This window comes from Palaemon carinicauda, chromosome 19, assembly GCF_036898095.1.
Source record: "Palaemon carinicauda isolate YSFRI2023 chromosome 19, ASM3689809v2, whole genome shotgun sequence".
Classification (NCBI taxonomy): domain Eukaryota; kingdom Metazoa; phylum Arthropoda; class Malacostraca; order Decapoda; family Palaemonidae; genus Palaemon; species Palaemon carinicauda.
The window spans coordinates 18,893,062-18,920,816 of NC_090743.1; the positions used below are offsets into that span (position 1 = coordinate 18,893,062).

General features: G+C 39.1%; 3 protein-coding genes across 7 annotated transcripts in view; 1 reads left to right on the forward strand and 2 right to left on the reverse strand.

The window, feature by feature from the left end:
* LOC137658497 (adhesive plaque matrix protein-like) overlaps window positions 1-27,755 on the reverse strand; it is a 1,563,467-nt gene that overhangs the window by 1,106,043 nt on the left and 429,669 nt on the right. The gene's annotated exons all lie outside the window — the stretch shown is intronic.
* The window catches only part of LOC137658493 (uncharacterized), a 444,691-nt gene that overhangs the window by 309,984 nt on the left and 106,952 nt on the right, over window positions 1-27,755 (forward strand). The gene's annotated exons all lie outside the window — the stretch shown is intronic.
* LOC137658491 (uncharacterized) overlaps window positions 1-27,755 on the reverse strand; it is a 56,790-nt gene that overhangs the window by 7,779 nt on the left and 21,256 nt on the right. For 3 of the 4 annotated variants that reach the window (XM_068393246.1, XM_068393248.1, XM_068393247.1), the window contains exons 1-2: window positions 25,400-25,631; window positions 1,182-1,320 (exon numbers count right to left, since the gene is read on the reverse strand). In XM_068393246.1, the coding sequence (XP_068249347.1) occupies window positions 1,182-1,320; window positions 25,400-25,458 (198 nt within the window). In that variant the 5' untranslated portion in view covers window positions 25,459-25,631. Of the gene's footprint in view, window positions 1-1,181; window positions 1,321-25,399; window positions 25,632-27,755 lie in introns of those variants that run through there. The other variant, XR_011047342.1, reaches the window with a different exon arrangement.

Genomic DNA, 27,755 nt, shown 5'->3' on the forward strand with positions numbered 1-27,755 from the left:
CATAAAGTCTTTGTCAAAGCCTCCTCAGAAATTAAGTTTAACATTAGATGATAGGTTATTTCTTTAAGCTGACAAATTATGGCAACTGGGTATGTTATTGCCGATGTTGAAGCTAAAGATAAAGTATGGTATCATTCCTTCATTGCATTATCATCTTTACTACTATTTGTTTTGCTACATGTAGTAATTATTTTAAAGGATAAATGAATTATGTTCACTTTACTTCTATAAATTCCCATTAGATGTAGAAATAAAACTCCTAAAACGATTCATGATTTATTTACAAAATGCAGTCATGCCCAAAAACATAGCCAAAACGGTCGTACGGCCTAAGAAGAAGAAAAAAAAAATTATATCGGATGATCCGTTGGTCTGATGGAGAATTTAGCTCAAAATTCTTATTTTAACAAAAATAGTTATATAAAGACTGTTTACATACAATCTCTCTCTTTCTCTCTCTCTCTCTTTGTAGCATAGTGAATAGTTAATGGAATGTTCAAAAGCCTGAATGACATTACAAGTATTGTTATGTTACGCTAAATACAAATCAGACCATAAACATTGGATTTAAACTAGAAACTGAAAAATGACCTATTCAGGCTATAGTAAATATGGCCACGGGCATTCTCTTGACTGTATAAAGTTGCAAGTCGTAAGACAAGTGCAGTTTTACAACCACGGGGGCAATTCTAAATCCTGCTAGCCATTCTTGACTTATGGGTTTCGGAGCCGATGGAAGAAGGTGAATGGGTGTCTCGTGGATGGGCGGGGCAAAATTTTTTCAAAAGGTGTTTACATTGCTTACGTAATGAATGTTTTCGACTCTTGGCTCGTTATCACTGGCCATGGCGTTGGCTAGATCCTTTTTACTCTATAAAAATGAAAACTATCGGGTTTAGGTTATTGATAATGCTGACAAAATTTGTGTGTGGTTGTAAAATATACATATGTCAACTTTCAGCTACATCCGATGCATTGATAAGGAGCAAAGTCCAAAAAACCGTGTTACAGAGACCCTGAATCTCATAGTAGTATGCATAATTAACCCCCGTAAAACAGTAATTACTTTCACTTTTACAAATATAAGTACAGTAATGGACATTTACAGTACAGTACTAGTATATATTAATATGAATGGTAACTATTTACAACAAAAAGAATGTTCAACAATTAAAACTTACAGGAAAATATTTTCCAAAGGGGCACAGTTGTCTAGAAGAATGCAGATAAGCCCTACAGTTACAAATGGACGACATATGAAAATGATCAAGGGACATAACTGCATGGCACGTCATGTCTACATGGAAGAGTCGATTGGTGCTGTAAAGAAAAAAAAACTAAAATGTCTTCATACAGTATTATCATAAGTTAAGGAACTAAAGTCATCTGTGCTGTAAAGAAAGATTCAAATGTCTTGATACAGTACTATTGTAATAGAACTGCAAAATACTATGCAATAGTTACATCATGTAATGTATTAAAAATTCGCTCTTTTATCAAGTTATTGTATTTTTATTAATTCTAAATAATTGACAGACTGCAGCGTATCAGTGATTATTAATTTCAATTAACCTATGCATTTCCTTTTATCAATTTTGTAACCTTACAATTTACTCAAATATTTTACCTTTCTGGTACAAGGGGAGGAGGATCATTTATGCCAGGTGGTCCATAGAACAATTACGGGGATTCAAAAAAAATAAAATTAGGGTCCTTGTGGTCCATAGTACAAGTATTAAGAAAGGAAACACTAGCCTAGGCAAGCCGGAGTATACTACTCTATGGCAAGACCAAGATAGGGTTGTCGCCTAATGGCGGCACTCAGAGGGAAGGAGGGTTTACCTTTAAATCTCTAAAAGAGACGAGTATCGAATTATATAAATAATTCTAAGATATACTATCTCTTGTTGAATCGATAAAACGATACGCGAGGGTAAACGGGGATAATGTACGAAAGTATACTAAAGCGTGTGGGCTATGTTAGCCCAGCACGCGGCAATATCTCTGCTACGCTATATCACCGAGAGACTAATGTATACGAACGTTACATTAAGGAAGAGGAAATATATGGGCATAATCTTCCCTTCACTAGTATAAATTTGCCTAAATAGCTATACTGTAATTCATTAAAGCTAAATACTGGGAACCTCGTTCTACTGACTAAATAAGGCATGTATGGCGAACGACAGCGTCCAAAATGGCGCCTCCGGTTACCAGCAACGCTCTGAAAAACATTAAATTATACTAATTTTACTGTGAGAAGGGAGCTAAAAATTATACACAGGAAAGACTAAATACTCAACTTTCCAGAGGCAGAAAATTCTGGAGAATGCATAATAAATCCTTGAAATAGCGATCTAGAACACAAGAGCAAGCGGGATTCGCTACAAAACAAGGCGTGGGTAGCACCTTTAGTAGTACGGGAAGGGGATCCACTGGGTAACCTTGATGACGGCTCCCCTTCAATTTCGCCACTCTTCCCCATCAGTGAAAACTATTCGGGGTGAAGATTGCCATGTGTAGTATCAAGAAATACGTCCCCTTATATTATGCGATATCCTTTAGAAAAATTTTAATTATACTCGCGTCAGGAGTTAGAATTCTCGAGACCTATGGTCAATTCTCTGGGAGTATCACTGTAGCCAAATATCCCTTAGAAAGCTGCCAATAGGAAGCTTCAATCAGGACGACATGGCCATCTCACCCAAAAATAGACTTTTCGCCTTGCTTCAAAATCCGTTTATTATAACCGAAAAGTAAATTTTTAAATAATTACATCATGACAGTTCAAAGAAGGATTTGAATTAATATATTGAATTTATCTGAGTTCCAGGGGTTTAGAACCAAAGGTAACTTTGCTGTAGCCATAATTGCCCAACTTAATTGAGGATTTATTTCTATCACTGCAATGCAACAAATCTGATGTTTTTCATATGTATGGGTACACTTATGATGGCATGAAACCTTATAAGCTTAAATTCATTCATATACCAAAATACCGGGGCGGGCAGTGAAATACTTTAGGAAACCATGGTAACAGCAGCTCGCATTTTTCAACACCAAAATATATTAAGTAGCTGCTTCAGAGTGGGAATAGGCTAGTCCTTCGTACACTCTGGCCAGACATATCCAGCAAGCTTTCAGTCTGGGGTGACATCGCTAAAAAATTCCTCGACAAACAAGTCAGCGATGGTGTAACTTCAAATACTGCATGACATCAGGTCAGGGTCTTTATTGACAGTTACTTTGAGTCAAACCATCATCACTATCTGCTGTAATGGGCCTTGGAGGTTTTGATGACTGCCTCGTCCATCAGTTGGAAGATCTCAGCGGTATACAGAGAAAAGACTACCAATTTCCTATTAGAATTCTGTATGCCAACTGAGGACCTCCAGCACAAGGCAATAATGAAACCAGTTCAGGACCAGCTTACTCGTTATCCACTTTTTTGTACATCCAGTAAACCAGTAGCATATTCTTGTGCTGAAGAGCACAGAGCCTTGCCGACACAAAGCCAACATAATTAAGATGACCTGTGGTGTTACAGCACAAAATCAGTGTATAGCTGCTTAAGACAGGAAAAATTATTAGATGGACTTTTGAAATACTTCATAAGTGCAGTTACTATCAATAATGTAAATCATTTTTTAAATATCCAACAAAAATTCGAAAAAATTGCATGAACTTAAACTAAGAATTCACATCCTTAGACTATTCATCCCTTGCTCAACAGCATTCTTCAAAAAAAAAAATACTACAGTATTGAATATTACGCATAATCTAAATTACAACTATCATTCATGTATGATACAGCATTTCAATAACGTAAGTATGCTAATAAAAAAATTTATATTAAGCACTTACACTTTAATCTAAATTGAGGATATATCAACATTTCCCACAAATAAACTTACCCATTTCATTCTTATTCCAGATTGTACCCCTACTCCACGATGTTCCGAGGCTCTCTAAAGAAAACATTCGTTGCCTCATGGTCCTCATAGGCCAACTAAGTAATTGTGTTCACTGAAAATATGCTGTTTAACCCTTTGCTGGCTTGGTAACATGCATGCGGAGGATATGTGGTGTTGAGACTGGTGGACAGCAGAGGTTCATCTTTAGCAAAATGGCAGGGAAAGGATTGCTTTTCCCCATTAGTGTCCACCATTTTTCCTTTGTGATGCTAATCCTCTCTCCATAGAAAATGGGCATTTTCTATCTGGATCAAGCCTTTTCCCTTCACCTTTAATACAGCCTTCATACTGATTGGAGCACTGGCAGCCACAGCAGCACAAATCATCTTCACATCATCTCCATGTACCAGTAAAATATGCATGTTGCAAAGAAGTGCATGGGGCCTTGCAGACTTATAAAGCCAAAAAAAAATCAAATTACACCTCAGGATGAAAGAGAGGCATAACTATTAGAGTGGGGTTTTCAAATACTTCATAAAGTACAGTTAAAAAATAAATTATGTACATATATTTTTTCAACATTCAAAAAATATCCCAATACATTACCTGTATTGAAATTAAGAAAACCTGAAAACATTCACACCATTAGCCTACCTGCCCTTTGCTGCCTCAAAACCAGGAGCACAGCATTCCTCTTGGGCCATGAATCTCCTCCAGTGTATCTTCTAACAAAACCATTCTAAACAAATAAAAGACAACCCTATATATAATAAGGCATTTAACATTTATATATACAAGAAAAACGTTCATTTATACATAAAAATGCAAGTTTATGACAAAAATTAATGGCAGTCCAAAATAAGCGTAGTGGATGAGCGGTAACAACCGATCTCCATCCGAGCCAAAAGCAAAGCGAGCTCAATCACAAGTGTGTGAGAGAGGGGTAGCAAGCTACCCCACCCAACCCCCAGCTAAATAGCGGGATGGGTAATTAACCCCTCGCGAAATGGCAATGGATCGTCCTCTCAACAAATGTCAATGGATCGTCCTCTCAACTACACCGAAAGCAATACCCCTAATAAATAGCATAGGTTTGTATTTCAGTCACGGAACAAACTTGTTCTTTAGTCACAAGACCTGCTGATACTGCATTGTATAATGATGTGATATATATATAGTACTATCACTTTAGCACTGCGACGACATTGCTAAAGTGAACACACACTTAAGAAGGTCGACTCGCTTCCCTTGCCACTTAACATGTAGCTTTTACTAATTTTGTGTACAGTACTGTTAATACAAGACAAGGTACAGTCCTATCATTTACAGTACAGTATTTATGGTTTTTATATACAGTAAATAATAAGTCAACCAACAATTTTTGTACAGTAATACACAGTAACTTCGGGATGTCTGAAGCAATCCATAAGGCGTTGACTAGTTGGTGCTTGCATTCATTTAACTAGTAGTGGGTATACAGGTACGACAAATCCTTACACAGTATGCCTAATTAACATTTAAAGAAATACAGTAATTAGTTTCACCTTTACAAATATAAGTAGTCATATAGACACTTACAGCACTAGTATATATTAATAAGAATGGTAACCATTTGCAACAAAAAGAATATTCAACAATTATAATTTATAGAAAATATTCGCCAAAGGGGCACAGTTGGCAAAGTGGATGCAGATGAGCCATACAACTACAAATGGACGACCAATGACAATTATCAAGGGACATAACTGCAGACATGTCTCCACGGACAAAAAATTCAAAATGTCTTTATACAGTACTATCGTAAGTAAAGCAACTAGAGTGTCATCCAAGCTGTGAAAAATACAGTGTCTTGATATAGTACTATCGTAAGTAAAAAACCAACGAGTCATTGGTGCTGTAAAGAAACATTCAAAATGTCTTGATACACTACTATCGTAAATAAAGGAACTACAAAATACTTTTCAATAGTTACGTTAAATAATGTGCTATAAAAACACTTTTATTGAGTTATTATAATTTTTATTAATCAAAATAACTGACCAACTGCTAAGAATTAATAATTATTAAACTCGGGTAATCTACATAAACCTTAAAATTTACTTAATGATATCTTACCATTCTGGTACAAGGGGAGGATGATCGTCTATGCCAGTGGTTCTCAACAGCGGTCCATTTGGACCAAGTGGTCCATGGAACAATTACTGGGGGTCCAAAAAATTTCGGTCCGTGGTATTTCAGTGGTCCATAGTGCAACTATACTTCAGGACAATTGTTATAACAATTAAATTTCTATATAATTACATCATGACAAAGTTCAAGGAGGGATTTGAATTAATAGACTGAATTTATCCGAGTTGAAGGGGTTCAGAACTAAAGGTAATTTTGCTGTAGCCATAATTGGCCCAACTTACTTTTCTCAAGGATTAATTTCTATCACCACAATGCAACATATCTAATGTTCCTCATATGTATGGGTACACTTTCAAATGATGGCAAAAACCCTTTAAAGCCTAAATTCATCAATATACCAAACCCCAGGGAAAAAAGTGGAATACTTCAGGAAACCATGATAACAGAGAGACAATTTTTCATTACCAGAATACAGTAAGCTGCTGCTTCAGAGCGGGAGTAGACTAGTCCTTCGCACATCCTGGCCAGACATTTCCAGCAAGCTTTCAGTTTGGCGTTACTTAAAAAATTCCTGGAAAACTAAGTCAGCATTGGTGTAACTAAATACTGTATGACATCAGGTCAGAGTCTTTATTGACAGTTACTTCGAGTCACACCATCACTAGTCTGCTGTAATGGCCTTGCAAGTTTTTGACAAAGTCTTGGTCCATCAGTTGGACGAGCTCAGCGGTGTTCGGAGAAAAAACCACCTCTTGCCCATTAGAATTCTGTACGTTAACTGAGGAGAAGTGTCTTGGAGCATTACCAAGGGTTAGCATGACCTTTAAATCCAACCCTTTGTTCCACAAATAACATTCAACCTCCTGCACAAGGCAATAATGAAACTAGTTCAGGAGGAACTTATTGTCCACACTTTTGTACATCCAGTAAACCAGTAGCATTTTCATGTTGTGAAGTGCACAGAGCCTTGCCAACACAAAGCCAGCATAATTAAGAGGACCCGTGGTGTTACAGCACAAAATCAGTGTACAGCTGCCTAAGGCAGGACAAATTTAGACGGAGTTTTGATATACTTCATATAGTGCAGTTACTATAATATATATTTTTTAAACATCCAATAAAAATTTGAAAAAATTGCGTGCACTTAAGATAAACTAAAAATTCACACCCTTAGCCTATCCGTCCCTTGCTTGACAGCGTTCTTCCTGGGCAACGAACCTCTTCTCCTGTATCTTATTAAAAAAAAAATAGAAAAAAGTACTACAGTATTGAATATTATTTATAATCTAAATTATAACCATCATTCAGGTATGATACTGTATTTTAATACTTACATACTGCATGTATGCTAATTAAAACATTTAAAATACTTTAATCTAAATTGAGCATATATCACAGAATTTCCCGCAAATTATCATAAACTTGCCCATTTCATTCATATTCAAAGCTTATTCCAGCTTGTACCCTTACTGCACGTACCCCTACTGCACGACGTTTTGAGGCTCGTTAAAGAAAAGATTCGTTGCCTCATGGTCCTCATAAGCCAACTCCCAAGTAATTATGTTCACTGAAAATTGCTGTTTAACCTTGTCAAACCAGCCTTTGCGGGCTTGGTAAAATGCATGCGGAGGATATGTGGTATAGAGACTGGTGGACAGCCGAGGTTCATCTTTAGCAAAATGCCTGGGGGAAAACACTGCTTTTTTTCCCCTTAGTGTCCACTGCTTTTCTCTTGTGATTCTAATCCTCTATCAATAGAAAATGGGCATTTACCATTTGGATCATGCCTTTTCCCCTCACTTTTGCATGTGGAGAATATATAGTATTGAGACTGGTGGACGGCCGAGGTTCATCTTTAGCAAAATGCCTGGGGGAAAACACTGCTTTTTTTCCCCTTAGTGTCCACTGCTTTTCTCTTGTGATTCTAATCCTCTATCAATAGAAAATGGGCATTTACCATTTGGATCATGCCTTTTCCCCTCACCTTTGCATGTGGAGAATATATAGTATTGAGACTGGTGGATGGCCGAGGTTCATCTTCAGCAAAATGCCTGGGGGAAAACACTGTTTTTTTCCCCTTAAGTGTCCACCGCTTTTCTCTTGTGATTCTAATCCTCTATCCATAGAAAATGGGCATTTACCATTTGGATCATGCCTTTTCCCCTCACCTTTGCATGTGGAGAATATATAGTATTGAGACTGGTGGACGGCCGAGGTTCATCTTCAGCAAAATGCCTGGGGGAAAACACTTTTTTTCCCCTTAAGTGTCCACCGCTTTTCTCTTGTGATTCTAATCCTCTATCCATAGAAAATGGGCATTTACCATTTGGATCATGCCTTTTCCCCTCGCCTTTAATACAACCTTTAGACTAATGGGAGCATAGGCAGCCACAACAGCACAAATCACCATCTTGTTCTTCTCCGTATACCAGTAAAATATTCATGTTGCGACGAAGTGCACAGAGCCTAGCAAACTTATAAAGCCAGGCCGAATAAGATAACCTGCAGCATTTCCGCAAAAAATCAAATTACACCTCGGGAAGAAAGAAAGGCATAACTGGGGTTTTCAAATATTTCATAAAGTATAGTTATAATAAATTATGTAGGCGTTTTTATTTTTTCAATATCCACAAAATATTCCAATACATTATCAGCATTCAAATTAAGAGAACCTGAAAAAATTAACATCATTAGCCTACCTGCTCTTTGCTACCTCGAAACCAGGAGCACAGCATTCCTCTTAGGCAATGAACCTCTTCTGGTGTATCTTCTAACAAAACCTGTCAAACAAATAAAAGACAACCCTATATATAATAAGGTATTTAACATTTATATATACAAGAAAAACGTTCATTTATACCTAAAAACGCAAGTTGAGACAAAAATTAATGGCAGTATAAAATAAGCGTTGTGGATGAGCGGTAACAATCGATCTCCATCCGAGCCAAAAGCAAAGCGAGCTCAATCACAAGTGCGCGAGAGATGGGTAGCGAGCTACCCCCCCTACCCCCAGCTAACTAGCGAGATGGCTAATTAACCCTCGCTAAAGGTCAATGGCTCGTCCAACTACACCGAAAGCAATACCCCTAATAAATAGCGTAGGTTTGTATTCAAATCACAGAACAACCTTGTTCTTTAGTCACAAGACCTGCTGATATTGCAGTGTGTAATGATGTAATATATATACAGTACTATCACTTTAGTGCTGCGACGATATTGCTAAAGTGAACACACACTTAGGAAGGTCGACTCTCTTTCCTTGCCACCTAACTTTTGGCCTTTACTACTAATTTTGTATACAGTACTATTAATAAAAGACCAGGTAGTCCTATCATTTATAGTCATTTACAGTATTTATGGTTTTAATAAACAGTAAATACTAATAGCCAACAAATAATTGATACAGTACTATCGTAAGTAAAGGAACCAAAGAGTCATCCGAACTGTAACATATCCAAAGTGTCTTGGTATATACTATTGCAATAGTTACGTTAAATAATGTACTATAAAAACACACTTTTTTTTATCAAGTTATTGTAATTTTTATTATTCAAAGTGATAGACCAACTGCTAAGAATTAATAATTATTAAATTCAGGTAATCTACATATTTCCTTTCAATTTTAAAACCTTAAAATTTACTTGAAGATGTCTTACCATTCTGGTACAAGTGGAGGAGGATTGTCTATGCCAGTGGTTCTCAACAGCGGTCCATTTGGACCAAGTGGTCCATGGAACAATTACTGGGGGTCCAAAAAATGGCGGTCCGTGGTATTTCAGTGGTCCATAGTGCAACTATACTTCAGGACAAATTGTTATATCAATTAAATTTCTATATAATTACACCATGACAAAGTTCAAAGAGGGATTTGAATCAATAGAATGAATTTATCAGAGCTCAGCGGTGTTCGGAGAAAAAACCACCTCCAGCCCATTAGAATTCTGTACGTTAACTGAGGAGAAGCGTCTTGGAGCATTACCAAGGGTTAGCATGACCTTTAAATCCAACCCTTTGTTCCACAAATAACATTCAACCTCCTGCACAAGGCAATAATGAAACTAGTTCAGGAGGAACTTATTGTCCACACTTTTGTACATCCAGTAAACCAGTAGCATTTTCATGTTGTGAAGTGCACAGAACCTTGCCAACACACAGCCAGCATAATTAAGATGATCTGTGGTGTTACAGCACAAAATCAGTGTACAGCTGCCTAAGTCAGGAAAAATTATTAGACGGAGTTTTGATATACTTCATATAGTGCAGTTACTATAATATTTATTTTTTAAACATCCAATAAAAATTTGAAAAAATTGCGTGCACTTAAGATGAACTAAAAATTCACACCCTTAGCCTATCCGTCCCTTGCTTGACAGCGTTCTTCCTGGGCAACGAACCTCTTCTCCTGTATCTTATAGAAAAAAAAAAAATAGAAAAAAATACTACAGTATTGAATATTATTTATAATCTAAATTATAACCATCATTCAGGTATGATACTGTATTTTAATACTTACATACTGCATGTATGCTAATTAAAACATTTAAAATACTTTAATCTAAATTGTGCATATATCACAGAATTTCCCGCAAATGATCATAAACTTGCCCATTTCATTCATATTCAAAGCTTATTCCAGCTTGTACCCTTACTGCACGTACCCCTACTGCACGACGTTTTGAGGCTCGTTAAAGAAAAGATTCGTTGCCTCATGGTCCTCATAGGCCAACTCCCAGGTAATTATGTTCACTGAAAATTGCTGTTTAACCTTGTCAAACCAGCCTTTGCGGGCTCGGTAAAATGCATGCGGAGGATATGTGGTATAGAGACTGGTGGACGGCCGAGGCTCATCTTTAGCAAAATGCCTGGGGGAAAACACTGCTTTTTTTCCCTTTAGTGTCCACTGCTTTTCTCTTGTGATTCTAATCCTCTATCCATAGAAAATGGGCATTTACCGTTTGGATCATGCCTTTTCCCCTCACCTTTAATACAACCTTGACTAATGGGAGCATAGGCAGCCACAACAGCACAAATCACCATCTTGTTCTTCTCCGTATACCAGTAAAATATTCATGTTGCGACGAAGTGCACAGAGCCTAGCAAACTTATAAAGCCAGGCCGAATAAGATAACCTCCAGCATTTCCGCAAAAAATCAAATTACACCTCGGGAAGAAAGAAAGGCATAACTGGGGTTTTCAAATATTTCATAAAGTACAGTTATAATAAATTATGTATATATTTTTTCAATAGCCACAAAATATTCCAATACATTATCTGCATTCAAATTAAGAGAACCTGAAAAAATTAACATCATTAGCCTACCTGCTCTTTGCTACCTCGAAACCAGGAGCACAGCATTCCTCTTAGGGAATGAACCTTTTCTGGTGTATCTAACAAAACCTGTCAAACAAATAAAAGACAACCCTATATATAATAAGGTATTTAACATTTATATATACAAGAAAAACGTTCATTTATACATAAAAACGTTCATTTATACATAAAAACGCAAGTAGAGACAAAAATTAATGGCAGTCCAAAATAAGCGTAGTGGATGAGTGGTAACAACCGATCTCCATCCGAGCCAAAAGCAAAGCGAGCTCAATCACAAGTGTGTGAGAGAGGGGTAGCAAGCTACCCCACCCAGCCCCCAGCTAAATAGCGGGATGGGTAATTAACCCCTCGCTAAATGGCAATGGATCGTCCTCTCAACAAATGTCAATGGATCGTCCTCTCAACTACACCGAAAGCAATACCCCTAATAAATAGCATAGGTTTGTATTTCAGTCACGGAACAAACTTGTTCTTTAGTCACAAGACCTGCTGATACTGCATTGTATAATGATGTGATATATATATAGTACTATCACTTTAGCACTGCGACGACATTGCTAAAGTGAACACACACTTAAGAAGGTCGACTCTCTTCCCTTGCCACTTAACATGTAGCTTTTACTAATTTTGTGTACAGTACTGTTAATACAAGACAAGGTACAGTCCTATCATTTACAGTACAGTATTTATGGTTTTTATATACAGTAAAGAATAAAAGTCAACCAACAATTTTTGTACAGTAATACACAGTAACTTCGGGATGTCTGAAGCAATCCATAAGGCGTTGACTAGTTGGTGCTTGCATTCATTTAACTAGTAGTGGGTATACAGGTACGACAAATCCTTACACAGTATGCCTAATTAACATTTAAAGAAATACAGTAATTAGTTTCACCTTTACAAATATAAGTAGTCATATAGACACTTACAGCACTAGTATATATTAATAAGAATGGTAACCATTTGCAACAAAAAGAATATTCAACAATTATAATTTATAGAAAATATTCGCCAAAGGGGCACAGTTGGCAAAGTGGATGCAGATGAGCCATACAACTACAAATGGACGACCAATGACAATTATCAAGGGACATAACTGCAGACAACATGTCTCCACGGACAAAAAATTCAAAATGTCTTTATACAGTACTATCGTAAGTAAAGCAACTAGAGAGTCATCCAAGCTGTGAAAAATACAGTGTCTTGATATAGTACTATCGTAAGTAAAAAACCAACGAGTCATTGGTGCTGTAAAGAAACATTCAAAATGTCTTGATACACTACTATCGTAAATAAAGGAACTACAAAATACTTTTCAATAGTTACGTTAAATAATGTGCTATAAAAACACTTTTATTGAGTTATTATAATTTTTATTAATCAAAATAACTGACCAACTGCTAAGAATTAATAATTATTAAACTCGGGTAATCTACATAAACCTTAAAATTTACTTAATGATATCTTACCATTCTGGTACAAGGGGAGGATGATCGTCTATGCCAGTGGTTCTCAACAGCGGTCCATTTGGACCAAGTGGTCCATGGAACAATTACTGGGGGTCCAAAAAATTTCGGTCCGTGGTATTTCAGTGGTCCATAGTGCAACTATACTTCAGGACAATTGTTATAACAATTAAATTTCTATATAATTACATCATGACAAAGTTCAAGGAGGGATTTGAATTAATAGACTGAATTTATCTGAGTTGAAGGGGTTCAGAATTAAAGGTAATTTTGCTGTAGCCATAATTGGCCCAACTTACTTTTCTCAAGGATTAATTTCTATCACCACAATGCAACATATCTAATGTTCCTCATATGTATGGGTACACTTTCAAATGATGGCAAAAACCCTTTAAAGCCTAAATTCATCAATATACCAAACCCCAGGGAAAAAAGTGGAATACTTCAGGAAACCATGATAACAGAGAGACAATTTTTCATTACCAGAATACAGTAAGCTGCTGCTTCAGAGCGGGAGTAGACTAGTCCTTCGCACATCCTGGCCAGACATTTCCAGCAAGCTTTCAGTTTGGCGTTACTTAAAAAATTCCTGGAAAACTAAGTCAGCATTGGTGTAACTAAATACTGTATGACATCAGGTCAGAGTCTTTATTGACAGTTACTTCGAGTCACACCATCACTAGTCTGCTGTAATGGCCTTGCAAGTTTTTGACAAAGTCTTGGTCCATCAGTTGGACGAGCTCAGCGGTGTTCGGAGAAAAAACCACCTCTTGCCCATTAGAATTCTGTACGTTAACTGAGGAGAAGTGTCTTGGAGCATTACCAAGGGTTAGCATGACCTTTAAATCCAACCCTTTGTTCCACAAATAACATTCAACCTCCTGCACAAGGCAATAATGAAACTAGTTCAGGAGGAACTTATTGTCCACCCTCTTTTGTACATCCAGTAAACCAGTAGCATTTTCATGTTGTGAAGTGCACAGAGCCTTGCCAACACAAAGCCAGCATAATTAAGAGGACCCGTGGTGTTACAGCACAAAATCAGTGTACAGCTGCCTAAGGCAGGACAAATTTAGACGGAGTTTTGATATACTTCATATAGTGCAGTTACTATAATATATATTTTTTAAACATCCAATAAAAATTTGAAAAAATTGCGTGCACTTAAGATAAACTAAAAATTCACACCCTTAGCCTATCCGTCCCTTGCTTGACAGCGTTCTTCCTGGGCAACGAACCTCTTCTCCTGTATCTTATTAAAAAAAAAATAGAAAAAAATACTACAGTATTGAATATTATTTATAATCTAAATTATAACCATCATTCAGGTATGATACTGTATTTTAATACTTACATACTGCATGTATGCTAATTAAAACATTTAAAATACTTTAATCTAAATTGAGCATATATCACAGAATTTCCCGCAAATTATCATAAACTTGCCCATTTCATTCATATTCAAAGCTTATTCCAGCTTGTACCCTTACTGCACGTACCCCTACTGCACGACGTTTTGAGGCTCGTTAAAGAAAAGATTCGTTGCCTCATGGTCCTCATAGGCCAACTCCCAAGTAATTATGTTCACTGAAAATTAGTGTTTAACCTTGTCAAACCAGCCTTTGCGGGCTTGGTAAAATGCATGCGGAGGATATGTGGTATAGAGACTGGTGGACAGCCGAGGTTCATCTTTAGCAAAATGCCTGGGGGAAAACACTGCTTTTTTTCCCCTTAGTGTCCACTGCTTTTCTCTTGTGATTCTAATCCTCTATCAATAGAAAATGGGCATTTACCATTTGGATCATGCCTTTTCCCCTCACCTTTGCATGTGGAGAATATATAGTATTGAGACTGGTGGACGGCCGAGGTTCATCTTTAGCAAAATGCCTGGGGGAAAACACTTTTTTTCCCCTTAAGTGTCCACCGCTTTTCTCTTGTGATTCTAATCCTCTATCCATAGAAAATGGGCATTTACCATTTGGATCATGCCTTTTCCCCTCACCTTTAATACAACCTTTAGACTAATGGGAGCATAGGCAGCCACAACAGCACAAATCACCATCTTGTTCTTCTCCGTATACCAGTAAAATATTCATGTTGCGACGAAGTGCACAGAGCCTAGCAAACTTATAAAGCCAGGCCGAATAAGATAACCTGCAGCATTTCCGCAAAAAATCAAATTACACCTCGGGAAGAAAGGCATAACTGGGGTTTTCAAATATTTCATAAAGTACAGTTATAATAAATTATGTAGGCCTATATATTTTTTCAATATCCACAAAATATTCCAATACATTATCAGCATTCAAATTAAGAGAACCTGAAAAAATTAACATCATTAGCCTACCTGCTCTTTGCTACCTCGAAACCAGGAGCACAGCATTCCTCTTAGGCAATGAACCTCTTCTGGTGTATCTTCTAAAAAACCTGTCAAACAAATAAAAGAACCCTATATATAATAAGGTATTTAACATTTATATATACAAGAAAAACGTTCATTTATACCTAAAAACGCAAGTTGAGACAAAAATTAATGGCAGTATAAAATAAGCGTTGTGGATGAGCGGTAACAATCTATCTCCATCCGAGCCAAAAGCAAAGCGAGCTCAATCACAAGTGCGCGAGAGATGGGTAGCGAGCTACCCCCCCTACCCCCAGCTAACTAGCGAGATGGCTAATTAACCCTCGCTAAAGGTCAATGGCTCGTCCAACTACACCGAAAGCAATACCCCTAATAAATAGCATAGGTTTGTATTCAAATCACAGAACAACCTTGTTCTTTAGTCACAAGACCTGCTGATATTGCAGTGTGTAATGATGTAATATATATACAGTACTATCACTTTAGTGCTGCGACGATATTGCTAAAGTGAACACACACTTAGGAAGGTCGACTCTCTTTCCTTGCCACCTAACTTTTGGCCTTTACTACTAATTTTGTATACAGTACTATTAATAAAAGACCAGGTAGTCCTATCATTTATAGTCATTTACAGTATTTATGGTTTTAATAAACAGTAAATACTAATAGCCAACAAATAATTGATACAGTACTATCGTAAGTAAAGGAACCAAAGAGTCATCCGAACTGTAACATATCCAAAGTGTCTTGGTATATACTATTGCAATAGTTACGTTAAATAATGTACTATAAAAACACACTTTTTTTATCAAGTTATTGTAATTTTTATTATTCAAAATAATAGACCAACTGCTAAGAATTAATAATTATTAAATTCAGGTAATCTACATATTTCCTTTCAATTTTAAAACCTTAAAATTTACTTGAAGATGTCTTACCATTCTGGTACAAGTGGAGGAGGATTGTCTATGCCAGTGGTTCTCAACAGCGGTCCATTTGGACCAAGTGGTCCATGGAACAATTACTAGGGGTCCAAAAAATGGCGGTCCGTGGTATTTCAGTGGTCCATAGTGCAACTATACTTCAGGACAAATTGTTATATCAATTAAATTTCTATATAATTACACCATGACAAAGTTCAAAGAGGGATTTGAATCAATAGAATGAATTTATCAGAGCTCAGCGGTGTCCGGAGAAAAAACCACCTCTAGCCCATTAGAATTCTGTACGTTAACTGAGGAGAAGCGTCTTGGAGCATTACCAAGGGTTAGCATGACCTTTAAATCCAACCCTTTGTTCCACAAATAACATTCAACCTCCTGCACAAGGCAATAATGAAACTAGTTCAGGAGGAACTTATTGTCCACACTTTTGTACATCCAGTAAACCAGTAGCATTTTCATGTTGTGAAGTGCACAGAGCCTTGCCAACACAAAGCCAGCATAATTAAGATGATCTGTGGTGTTACAGCACAAAATCAGTGTACAGCTGCCTAAGTCAGGAAAAATTATTAGACGGAGTTTTGATATACTTCATATAGTGCAGTTACTATAATATTTATTTTTTAAACATCCAATAAAAATTTGAAAAAATTGCGTGCACTTAAGATGAACTAAAAATTCACACCCTTAGCCTATCCGTCCCTTGCTTGACAGCGTTCTTCCTGAGCAACGAACCTCTTCTCCTGTATCTTATAGAAAAAAAAAAATAGAAAAAAATACTACAGTATTGAATATTTATAATCTAAATTATAACCATCATTCAGGTATGATACTGTATTTTAATACTTACATATTGCATGTATGCTAATTAAAACATTTAAAATACTTTAATCTAAATTGTGCATATATCACAGAATTTCCCGCAAATGATCATAAACTTGCCCATTTCATTCATATTCAAAGCTTATTCCAGCTTGTACCCTTACTGCATGTACCCCTACTGCACGACGTTTTGAGGCTCGTTAAAGAAAAGATTCGTTGCCTCATGGTCCTCATAGGCCAACTCCCAGGTAATTATGTTCACTGAAAATTGCTGTTTAACCTTGTCAAACCAGCCTTTGCGGGCTCGGTAAAATGCATGCGGAGGATATGTGGTATAGAAACTGGTGGACGGCCGAGGTTCATCTTTAGCAAAATGCCTGGGGGAAAACACTGCTTTTTTTCCCCTTAGTGTCCACTGCTTTTCTCTTGTGATTCTAATCCTCTATCCATAGAAAATGGGCATTTACCATTTGGATCATGCCTTTTCCCCTCACCTTTAATACAACCTTGACTAATGGGAGCATAGGCAGCCACAACAGCACAAATCACCATCTTCTTGTTCTCCGTATACCAGTAAAATATTCATGTTGCGACGAAGTGCACAGAGCCTAGCAAACTTATAAAGCCAGGCCGAATAAGATAACCTCCAGCATTTCCGCAAAAAATCAAATTACACCTCGGGAAGAAAGAAAGGCATAACTGGGGTTTTCAAATATTTCATAAAGTACAGTTATAATAAATTATGTATATATTTTTTTAATAGCCACAAAATATTCCAATACATTATCTGCATTCAAATTAAGAGAACCTGAAAAAATTAACATCATTAGCCTACCTGCTCTTTGCTACCTCGAAACCAGGAGCACAGCATTCCTCTAAGGGAATGAACCTCTTCTGGTGTATCTAACAAAACCTGTCAAACAAATAAAAGACAACCCTATATATAATAAGGTATTTAACATTTATATATACAAGAAAAACGTTCATTTATACATAAAAACGTTCATTTATACATAAAAACGCAAGTAGAGACAAAAATTAATGGCAGTCCAAAATAAGCGGAGTGGATGAGTGGTAACAACCGATCTCCATCCGAGCCAAAAGCAAAGCGAGCTCAATCACAAGTGCGCGAGATAGGGGTAGCGAGCTACCTCCCCCCCCTACCCCCAAGCTAACTAGCGAGATGGGTAGTTAACCCTTGATAAATATCAACGGCTCATCCTCTCAACTTCACCGAAAGTAATACCAGTAATAAATAGCGTAGATTTGTATTCCAGTCACGGAACAAATTTGTTCTGAAGTCACAAGGTCTGCTGATACTGTAATGTATAATGCTGTAGTATATGTAATCTACTATCACTTTAGTACTACGACGACATTGCTCAAGTGATGACACTCTTGGAGAGGTCGACTCGCTACCCTCGCCACCTAACATGTAGCCTTTACTAATTTTGTGTACAAGTTAATAAAAAGACCAGGTACAATCCTATCATCTACAGTATTTATGGTTTTTATATACAGTAAGTATTAAAAGCCAACTAACAATTTTTGTACAGTTCAACGCAGTATCTTCGTGATGCCTGAAGCAATCCATAAGGCGTTGACTGGTTGGTACTTGCATTCATTTAACGTTTAGTGTGTATACAGGTATTTGTATGACTAAAATCCTCACAACATAGTATGCCTAATTAACATCTTAAGAAATACAGTAATTAGTTTCACCTTCATATATAAGTACAATAATAGACACTTACAGCACTAGTATATATAAATATGAATGGAACCATTTGCAACAAAAAGCAACAATTATAATTTACATGAAAATATTCACCAAAGGGGCAGAGTTGGCAAGGCGGGTGCAGATAAGCCTTACGATTAGAAATGGACGACCAATGACAATGATCAAGGGACATGACTGCAGGCACGACATATCTCCACGGACGAAAAAATTCAAAATATCTTAATACAATACTATCGTAAGTAAAGGAACTAAAGAGTCTGCCTTGGTATAGTACTACCGTAAATAAAGAACGAACTTGTCATCGATGCTGTAAATAAAGGTTCAAAATGTCTTGATAGAGAACTATCATAATTAAAGGAACTGCAAAATACTATGCAATAGTTATGTTAAGTAATGTACTATAAAATATGTCAGTGGTTTTCAAAAGCAGTCCATCTGGACCAAGTGGTCCATGGAACAATTACTGGGGGTCCTAACAAAAAAATGGGGTCCAAAGTGGTATTTCAGTGGTCCAAAGTGCAATTATACTTCAAGACAACAAATTATATCGATTAAATTTCTATTAATTTAAATTAATAGACTGAATTTATCTGAGTTGAAGGGGTTCAGAACAAAAGGTAATTTTGCTGTAGCTATAATTGGCCCAACTTGCTTGTCTCAGATTTATTTCTATCACCACAATGCAACAAATCCAATGTACCTTATATGTATGGGTACACTTTCAAATGATGGCATGAAACCTTATAAACTTAAATTCATCCATATACCAAAAACCAAGGGAAAAAAGTGAAACACTTTAGGAAACCATGATAACAGACAAATTTTTCAATACCAAAATACAGTAAGTAGCTGCTTCAGAGAGGGAGTAGGCTAGTCCTTCGTACACTCTGGCCAGACATTTCCAGCAAGCTTTCAGTGTGGCGTGACACACAAAAAGATTCCTCAACATCAAGTCAGCGACTGTAACTAAAAATACTGCACAACTTCCAGGTTAGGGTCTTTATAGACAGCTACTCAAAGTCACACCATTTCAAGTTTATTACGACGCCCTCATCCATCAGTTGGAAGAGCTCAGCGGTATTCAGAGAGAAGACCACCAATTGCACATTAGAATTCTGTACGTTAACCGAGGACAAGTGTCCTGGAACATTATGAAGAGTGAGCAGGAACTATAAATCAAAAACTTTATTCCACAAATAACATTCAACCTCATGCACAAGGCAATAATGAAACCAGTTCAGGAGGAGCTTACTCATTGTCCGCTCTTTATTGCACATCCAGTAAACCGGTAGCACATTCATGATGTGATGAAGTGCACAACACCTTGCCGGCACAAAGCCAACACAATTAAGATGAACTGTGGTGTTACAACATAAAATCAGTGAATAACTACCACTACCTGTATTCCCTGAGTGCGAAGCTCTTGAATGACTGTGTCTGCTAGTTTGGTGAAGATTCTGGGTGCCACGTTGAGCCCGAACGGCATCACTTTGAATGCGTAGGCTTGTGTGCCTAGCTTGAAGCCCAGAAAAGGACGAAAATGCCTTGCTATTGGAACGTGATAGTAGGCATCGGTAAGATCGATGGAGATGGTGACGGCCCCACGGGGAAGTAAGGTCCGCACCTGCGAGACGGTAAGCATACGGAATTTGTCGCAACGAATGAAGGAATTCAAACGAGACAGGTCCAGGATTACCCTTCGTTTGTCTGAGCCTTTCTTTGGCACGCTGAACAAGCGCCCTTGAAATCTTGAGCGACGTATGCTTTGGATCGCATTCTTTTGTAGCAGATCTGTCGTGAAGGAACATAGTTCTTCTGTTGGCAATTGGTAAAAGCTGTTCGGTGGAGGAGGTCCCTGTATCCAGCTCCACCCTATTCCTTTGGAGATAATGCTGGAAGCCTAATCGCTGAACTTCCAACGGTCTCGAAAAAGGTACAGTCTCCCTCCTACCTGCGTTGTCTCATTGGGTGGAGCATGATTTGCCTCCTCTGCTTCCACGAGTAGACTTTCCCCGGTGGTAACCCCTTCCGCTACCTCGGGCGCAAAAGGCACCCCTGGCACCTCTGTGACGCTGGTAGCCACGGAAGGAGGTCCGAGCCTCATAAATGGGGTTAAAGGAGGGGAGAAGGACGTGGAGGCGATTTGAGACTGAGGGACCAGGACATATGGCTCTTGCTGCTGGCCCTTTGATGTAGAAGGCTGGGGGCCTTGAGGAGCCGTTGGAACCCTGAATTGGGAAGAGTGGAAAGGCCTCAGTCTCTTCCTACCTCAGATTGGGGTACCAGTCGGCTCATATCTCCTCTTTGGGACGAGGCCCCACCTAACTTTGAGGCTTTGGTTGGCCCTAGCTGCCTCACTAAGGGCCGAGTTAACCAAATCCTCCGGGAAAAGATCCGGGCCCCAGACCGGAGCTTAGATGAGCTTATTAGGCTCGTGCCTAATGGTGGCTTCAGAGAGGACGTGTCGTCGACAACGGGTCCTGGCGCTTGCAAAATCATAGGCGTCAGCCATGAAGTTTTGCAGTAACAACTTAGTGAGGGCCTTAAGGAGGTCCTCCTCGTTGTAAGTGGCAACGGCCAACTCGGAAAGGGTGACCGAATTGATAGATCTGCCGAACCTGCACCTAGAATCAAATTCTAATCTAAGTAGACTCTGGGAGTTTGGGAAGCCGTTCGCTGAACTGCGTCGAGGCACAGTCCAGGCTCAACTTACCTACTGATAAGGTAGCTGGGGTATTCCGCCAACAGTCATTGTCCCCCGGAAAGAGGAGGGAGGTTAAGTCGGCCTCCCTGAGTTGTGGTAAAGGCTTCTCATCTTTGATAGCCTGGAAGACCGACTCCAGAATCTTGGTCGCACATGGTGTAGGGGTTTGGTCGTCGGCCACAAACATAGTGTATAAACTATTGTGGGCCGTAATCATGGTGTTCAAACATTGCCACTCATGGAACAGGCGAACCAAGACAGACTCTGCCTGTTCTTTAGGAAAAATGACAGTTTCCTTTGGAACCTTATCTAAACGGATCAGAGCTGCTTCTGTGAGGCGAGCGTAGCCGGGGAAGGGGAATTCAAGACCTGGCGGGTAGAATTTGTAGTCAGTAAGAGGCCGTGTACTGAAACCCTCGATTGACAGCATACCCTCCGAAAAGGGGGCATGCAATGCTAACCTCCAAGGGTTATTCTTATTGAAAGGAGGAAGCTTGGAGGCGTCAGGAATGGGGTACTGCTGTTGAGGAGGTGGTAGCCCCGAACTCATGAGGCCTTGGACTAGGCTCTCCACAGAAGCTATCCTCTCGTGTGATTGCTTCGTATGAGACGATAGTATCGACTCAAAACGAGCAAACAGTTTGTCAGAAAATTCCTCCATGTTAAATGATCCCGCCTGGGGGGGAACAGGTGCCGGAACAGAGACTACCTCTTGAGAGGTTGAGGGCACAGCAATTGGGTCTTGAGAAACACTGGTGGAGGAGGATTTAGCCTCCGAGGGTGACGATCTCGAAGGGTTGTGGTCTTGGGAAGGTTTGTGGGATCTATATAGAGACTTGTGAGGAGCCTTCACTTTGGGTGGAACGGGTCGGGAGCTGAGATCAGTCCCGGTTGCCTCAGGAAAACCGCGAAAGGAAGATTGGTCCGAAGTAGAAGAGAAAGCCGGGCTAGGGAGAGGAATCCCAGCCCGAGAACCACCTGACTCCCCTACGTCCCTACCTGCGTCAGGATCATCCAGAGCCAGGGGCTCCACATCAAGGTCGAGGGTAGCGATGTCCTCAGTTAGGGTGGCGCCCGTCTCCCCTTGGTCCGGGGCCAGCAAAAGAGAAGCAATGGTCTCTGATCGGGTCCGCTAGCGCTTTGGGGACTGCAGCTGATGTTTTAGCATTGGGGTAGAGGAGGGAACACCATTCCTCAGAAAGGACATATGGCTGTCTGGCCTTCACATTGCGGGCGAACCCGCCAACCCAGATCTTGAGGGTAGCTCGGGCTGTTTCCATTTCAAGCTGGGTGCTCTGAAAGAGAACAGACTATTAGTGAGTGATAAAAGTGCCAAAGAAAAACTAAGAAGCTCAAGGGCTTCGTAGGCACATATAAGGCATGCAGGAAGTCCATAGGACTGTTGCCTTATAGTACAATATAATAAAAGAGGACATTAAAATGTGACTCCCCATAAATAAGTAATAAAGTAACTGCACTCACCGATTCAGATGTTAGAGTGGAAACCAATTTGTAGCAGACAGGACAGTTGTCCGGATGCCAAACAGCTAGGTCATCCACTTGAAGAGAGCAGTGAGCGTGCGAACGACACACATTATGGCCACAGGGTTGGTGGAGAACAGCGACACATGCCGTCATCGCACAGCGGACAGTCTGTAAGATAAAAGATACATGAGTATCTTAAAGGAAAGCAATTAGGGGCCGAAGGTCCCAGTGCTTAAATATTATAAAAGTTACTATCATGATATAAAAGTTGAATATATATATATATATATATATATACATATATATATATATATACATATATATTCAACCGCTGATAAAACTATCCATATAAGTGCCTAACATATGAATGAAGGCAAATAGGGGACCCTGGGGGGTCCGGGGGTTATAAGTCATACATCAAATAAATGATAAAAATTATTCATGTATAATGCCTTAATAATTGAATGAAGGCAAATTAGGGGACCCCCAGGGGACCCCGGTGTTTAAAAAATCAAATAACAGCTTTACTTTATTATAAAATTATTAAATCAACTTAAACTAATGAATTAAATTAAGTCAAACTTATTCGTGATCATATCATGGAAGGCAAGGTCGAGAACTAGGATCGTATATAATAGAAAAGGTGACTAAAATATAAAGGGAATCCAAGTAATAATGAATAATGTTGGCTCCGGGGCTCAACTAAAAAACTCGACCGAATGCTAATGAATAAAAGCTACTCCCGGGGATCCCGTAATGATATTATTTTAGTTGTATTATTGCCCGAAGAGCTCTGCTCCACATGGGCTTGGACTGAGTCTTTTTTCTTTTTGTAAATCTTTGTATGTAAATATTTTTTGTCCAATAAACATTATTATTATTATTATTATTATTATTATTATTATTACATATATATATATATATATATATATATATATATATATATATCTCTATATGAGGTCCGTGAGGTGCGTGACAGAGGGCGGGGGGGGGGGGGGATCTTAAAAGGGTCCGTGAAGTGCGGGACCAAGCGGGAGAAGCCCGTACACAACTTAATATTAAATAACATAACAAGGTACCACGGAACGAGTCAAGACTCCCCGCCGATCGTCGCCAAACGAGCGACGGAAAGAAACGACTACGACCGGGTAGAGTAGTGGGGAAACGTAATGTACGTTAATGAATAATAATAGAATGCCTCACAGAACAACGGGAAACCGCTCGTGCAAAGCGGATGCCCCCGGGAGGGGAACATAGGCGCTTATAAGATATCGGCGGGAGGCTAGGAGTAGGTGGCTACGAGACGATATCAGGTATACCAACCTGCCAGACACACGAGTGATATGATCACGTGGAAAGGTTAAAAACTCTATAAAAAACATAACACGTGGTAAATAAGAGAGGAAGGCATGCTGGATGATAATAACAATAATAAAATTAGCTAGAAATCAATCGTAAAACAAACGAGGGCGCGGACAAGAGACAGAAAGGAACAAGCCTGGCGGCGCTAGGAGTAGGCAGGGCTACCAACAGAACACAGGGTCAGTGAAGTGCTAACAAAATGAAAACTAAATTGTAATAACAGACTCATGAAAGCCCCTCGAACTAATGCAATCATACGAATGACGTTAAAATAGTAAGCGAGTCCGTGGCGTGCGAACGTAAATAAGCTAAGATATGATATGTGAAAAAGAACGCCGATGGCGATCAGGCATGCCAACCTCCAATATACGCACATGAATATGAAATAACTTATCATAAAACAGGACAATATAAAATTGATACAGTGTGTGAACCGTGGAGATCCGTAAAGTTCACAACGAGAAACAATCAGTATGGAGGACTAATTGGAAATCGTTAGAACGAACGAGAGAGAGGAAGGAGCCTGTACCGAGGGAGACCCAGCAAGGTCGTGAATAAAAACTGAATAATATAAACCAAAACGGACAAGGCTCCCTCCAAAATCTCAAAACTCATAGCCCTGGTACTTAACTTAGATGTAGTGACAGTGGAGTCGGACATCTTGAGGTAAATCCAGAGAAAAACAGCGAAATGTAAGCACAACACAAAGTATTGTTATCACACTGCGTGCTAAAAAGGAGTGACGTCACTGGCGTGGGTTGGTTAGTAGTAGTACGAGGTTGAACGGCGCCTCGCTGTTCGGGGATTTTGACAGGAGACATCTAAATCGTGCGAGGCCTCTGGTTGTGATTTATCGTGCCCCAGTATCATATCGACACCTTATACAGGTGAGCAAGCTGGGTTCAACCTGGCATTCCCATGCAATTTTTTCTCTGGTAATATATAGCAGTTATATACCTTAGAAATAGTGCTAAAGGAGCATTTCACTGGCCGACACGGGTCGGAGCCCAGAAAACTGCTTTTTCCCAGAAGACTTGTCCACTGCTTTTCTCTTGTGATGCTATTCCTCTATCCATAGAAAATGAGCATTTATCATTTGGATCATGCCTTTTCCCCTCACCTTTAAAACAACCATCTTACTGTAATATTGGAGCATTGGCAGCCACAGCAGCACAAATCCTTTTCATGTTCTTCTCCATGTACCAGTAGAATATTCATGTTGCGAAGAAGTGCACGGGGCCTTGCACACTTATAAAGCCAGGCCGAATAAGATGAACTGCAGCGTCTGCAAAAAATCACACCTCGGGAAGAAAGAAAAAGGCATAAGTATTAGAATGGGGTTTTCAAATATTTCATGAAGTACAGTTATAATAAATTACAGTGAACCCTCGTTTATCGCGGTAGATAGGTTCCAGACGCGGGCGCGATAGGTGAAAATCCGCGAAGTAGTGACAGCATATTTACCTATTTATTTAACATGTATATTCGGACTTTTAAAACCTTCCCTTGTACGTAGTACTGTTAACAAACCACCCTTTAATGTACAGAACACTTAATGCATGTACTACAGCACCCTAAACTAAAACAGGCACAAATATTAAAGGCGATTTTATATCATGTGTTTCCTAAACACCTAAAAAGCACGATAAAAAATGGCAACCAATGTTTTGTTTACGTTCATCTCTGATCATAATGAAGAAACAAACTCATTTAGTGTACACATATATGTATAGGTTAGTTTTTGCATCGATTATATTGATTATACAGTACTGTATGTTGATTTTTTTATTACCAATGTTTTAGTTTACGTATTTTTCTTAGGACTTCCAAATGAAATCTTTTTCTTTATGACGCCGCCTGAAACGACGGCGTGTATGCTCAGTAAACAACCACGCTCATAACAAACAAGGCATTTAACGCGCATGATGATAGTGATAAATAATGATACAGTACATACAGTATTTACAGTAAAAGCATTTACAAAATATGTTACCTTACAAATATAAATTATACAGTACTTGTACGTAGCAAAGCAGGAAAACAATTTGAGAGAGAGAGAGAGAGAGAGAGAGAGAGAGAGAGAGAGAGAGAGAGAGAGAGAGAGAGAGAGAGATTGTTTTACGTACGAATGTAAATTTTAAACAAAAAAAATATGATAGGTTACAACATGTAGACTTTTAAAACCTTCCCTTTAACTTAATGCATACAGTACGTACATTACTAAACTATAAAACAGGTTAAAGTAAAAAATAAAGATTGTTACTGTACTCACCACGAAAGAAGTTCAAGAAAAACTTGAATGACGATGGCGATGAATTTGCTGCACAGTAGAAATGATGATGATGAAGCTGATGATGTGTTCTACTGTGCAGTCAATGATAGTATTTTACGTCTCTTCAGACGGAGGTGTCTTTTCCTGGGACACCTCTTCAACTTCTTCAATTTCTTCCGAAGGCGTACTAGCAGGAGGAACTGGCTCTTTTTTGCGAGGCTGGAAGAACATTGTGATCGGAAGTTGTTGCCGCTGCTTCTTTTTTTGATCCAAGAGCATCCTGTAGGGAGTCATGATGTCATCAACCTTGTTGCAGAATTGCATCGAGCGAACCATATCCTCGTCCCACTCTTGTAACATTTCTTTCGCCTCCTTCATATGGTTGCAGAACTTGGCAAGCCGTTCTAATGTTAAGCCCGTTTCTTCGACATTTTCTTGGGTCTCTTCCTGGGTACCCTCACTCTCTTCCTCACTTGCCGATTTCGTCAGGTCTTCGAGGTCTGCGTCAGTTAGGGGCTGGGAATGGCAGTCCAACAACTCGTCGACGTCTTCAGTCGTCATGTCGCCAAACCCGTCACCTCCAATTATGGCAGCCAACTGCACAGATTTCCGTATTGCAGAGTGTTGGATTTCCGACGGAGTAAATCCCTTGTCGTCGTAAACAATATCGGGCCACAGCTTCTTCCAGCTCGCATTCACGGTTGCAGGTTTCATCTCTTGAAGTGCCTTTTGAATATTCTGCAGGCACGTGGCTATGGTGTACTGCCGCCAGTACGCCTTCAAGTTGAAATCTTCATCCTCGTCATCTTGGGCAGCATCCACACACGCAACCAGGTCCGCCAAGGTATTCTTCGTGTAGAGGGCCTTGAACGCCCTGATAACCCCCTGGTCCATCGGTTGAATTAATGACGTGGTGTTGGGTGGCAGGAACTCAACCTGAACGCCCTCACGCGACAGGTCAGTTGCGTGTCCACCAGCGTTATCCATAAGGAGAAGGATCTTGAATGGCAAGCCCTTCTCTAAGAGATATTCATGGACTTGCGGGATGAAACACTGGTGGAACCAGTTGGAGGTCAGCATCTTCGTAATCCATGCTTTTTGATTATGCATCCAGTACACGGGAAGAAGATTCTTATTTTTATTTTTCAAAGCGCGAGGATTTTTCGACTTATAAATAAGCCCCGGCTTTAACAAAAATCCAGCAGCATTGCCACACATCACGAG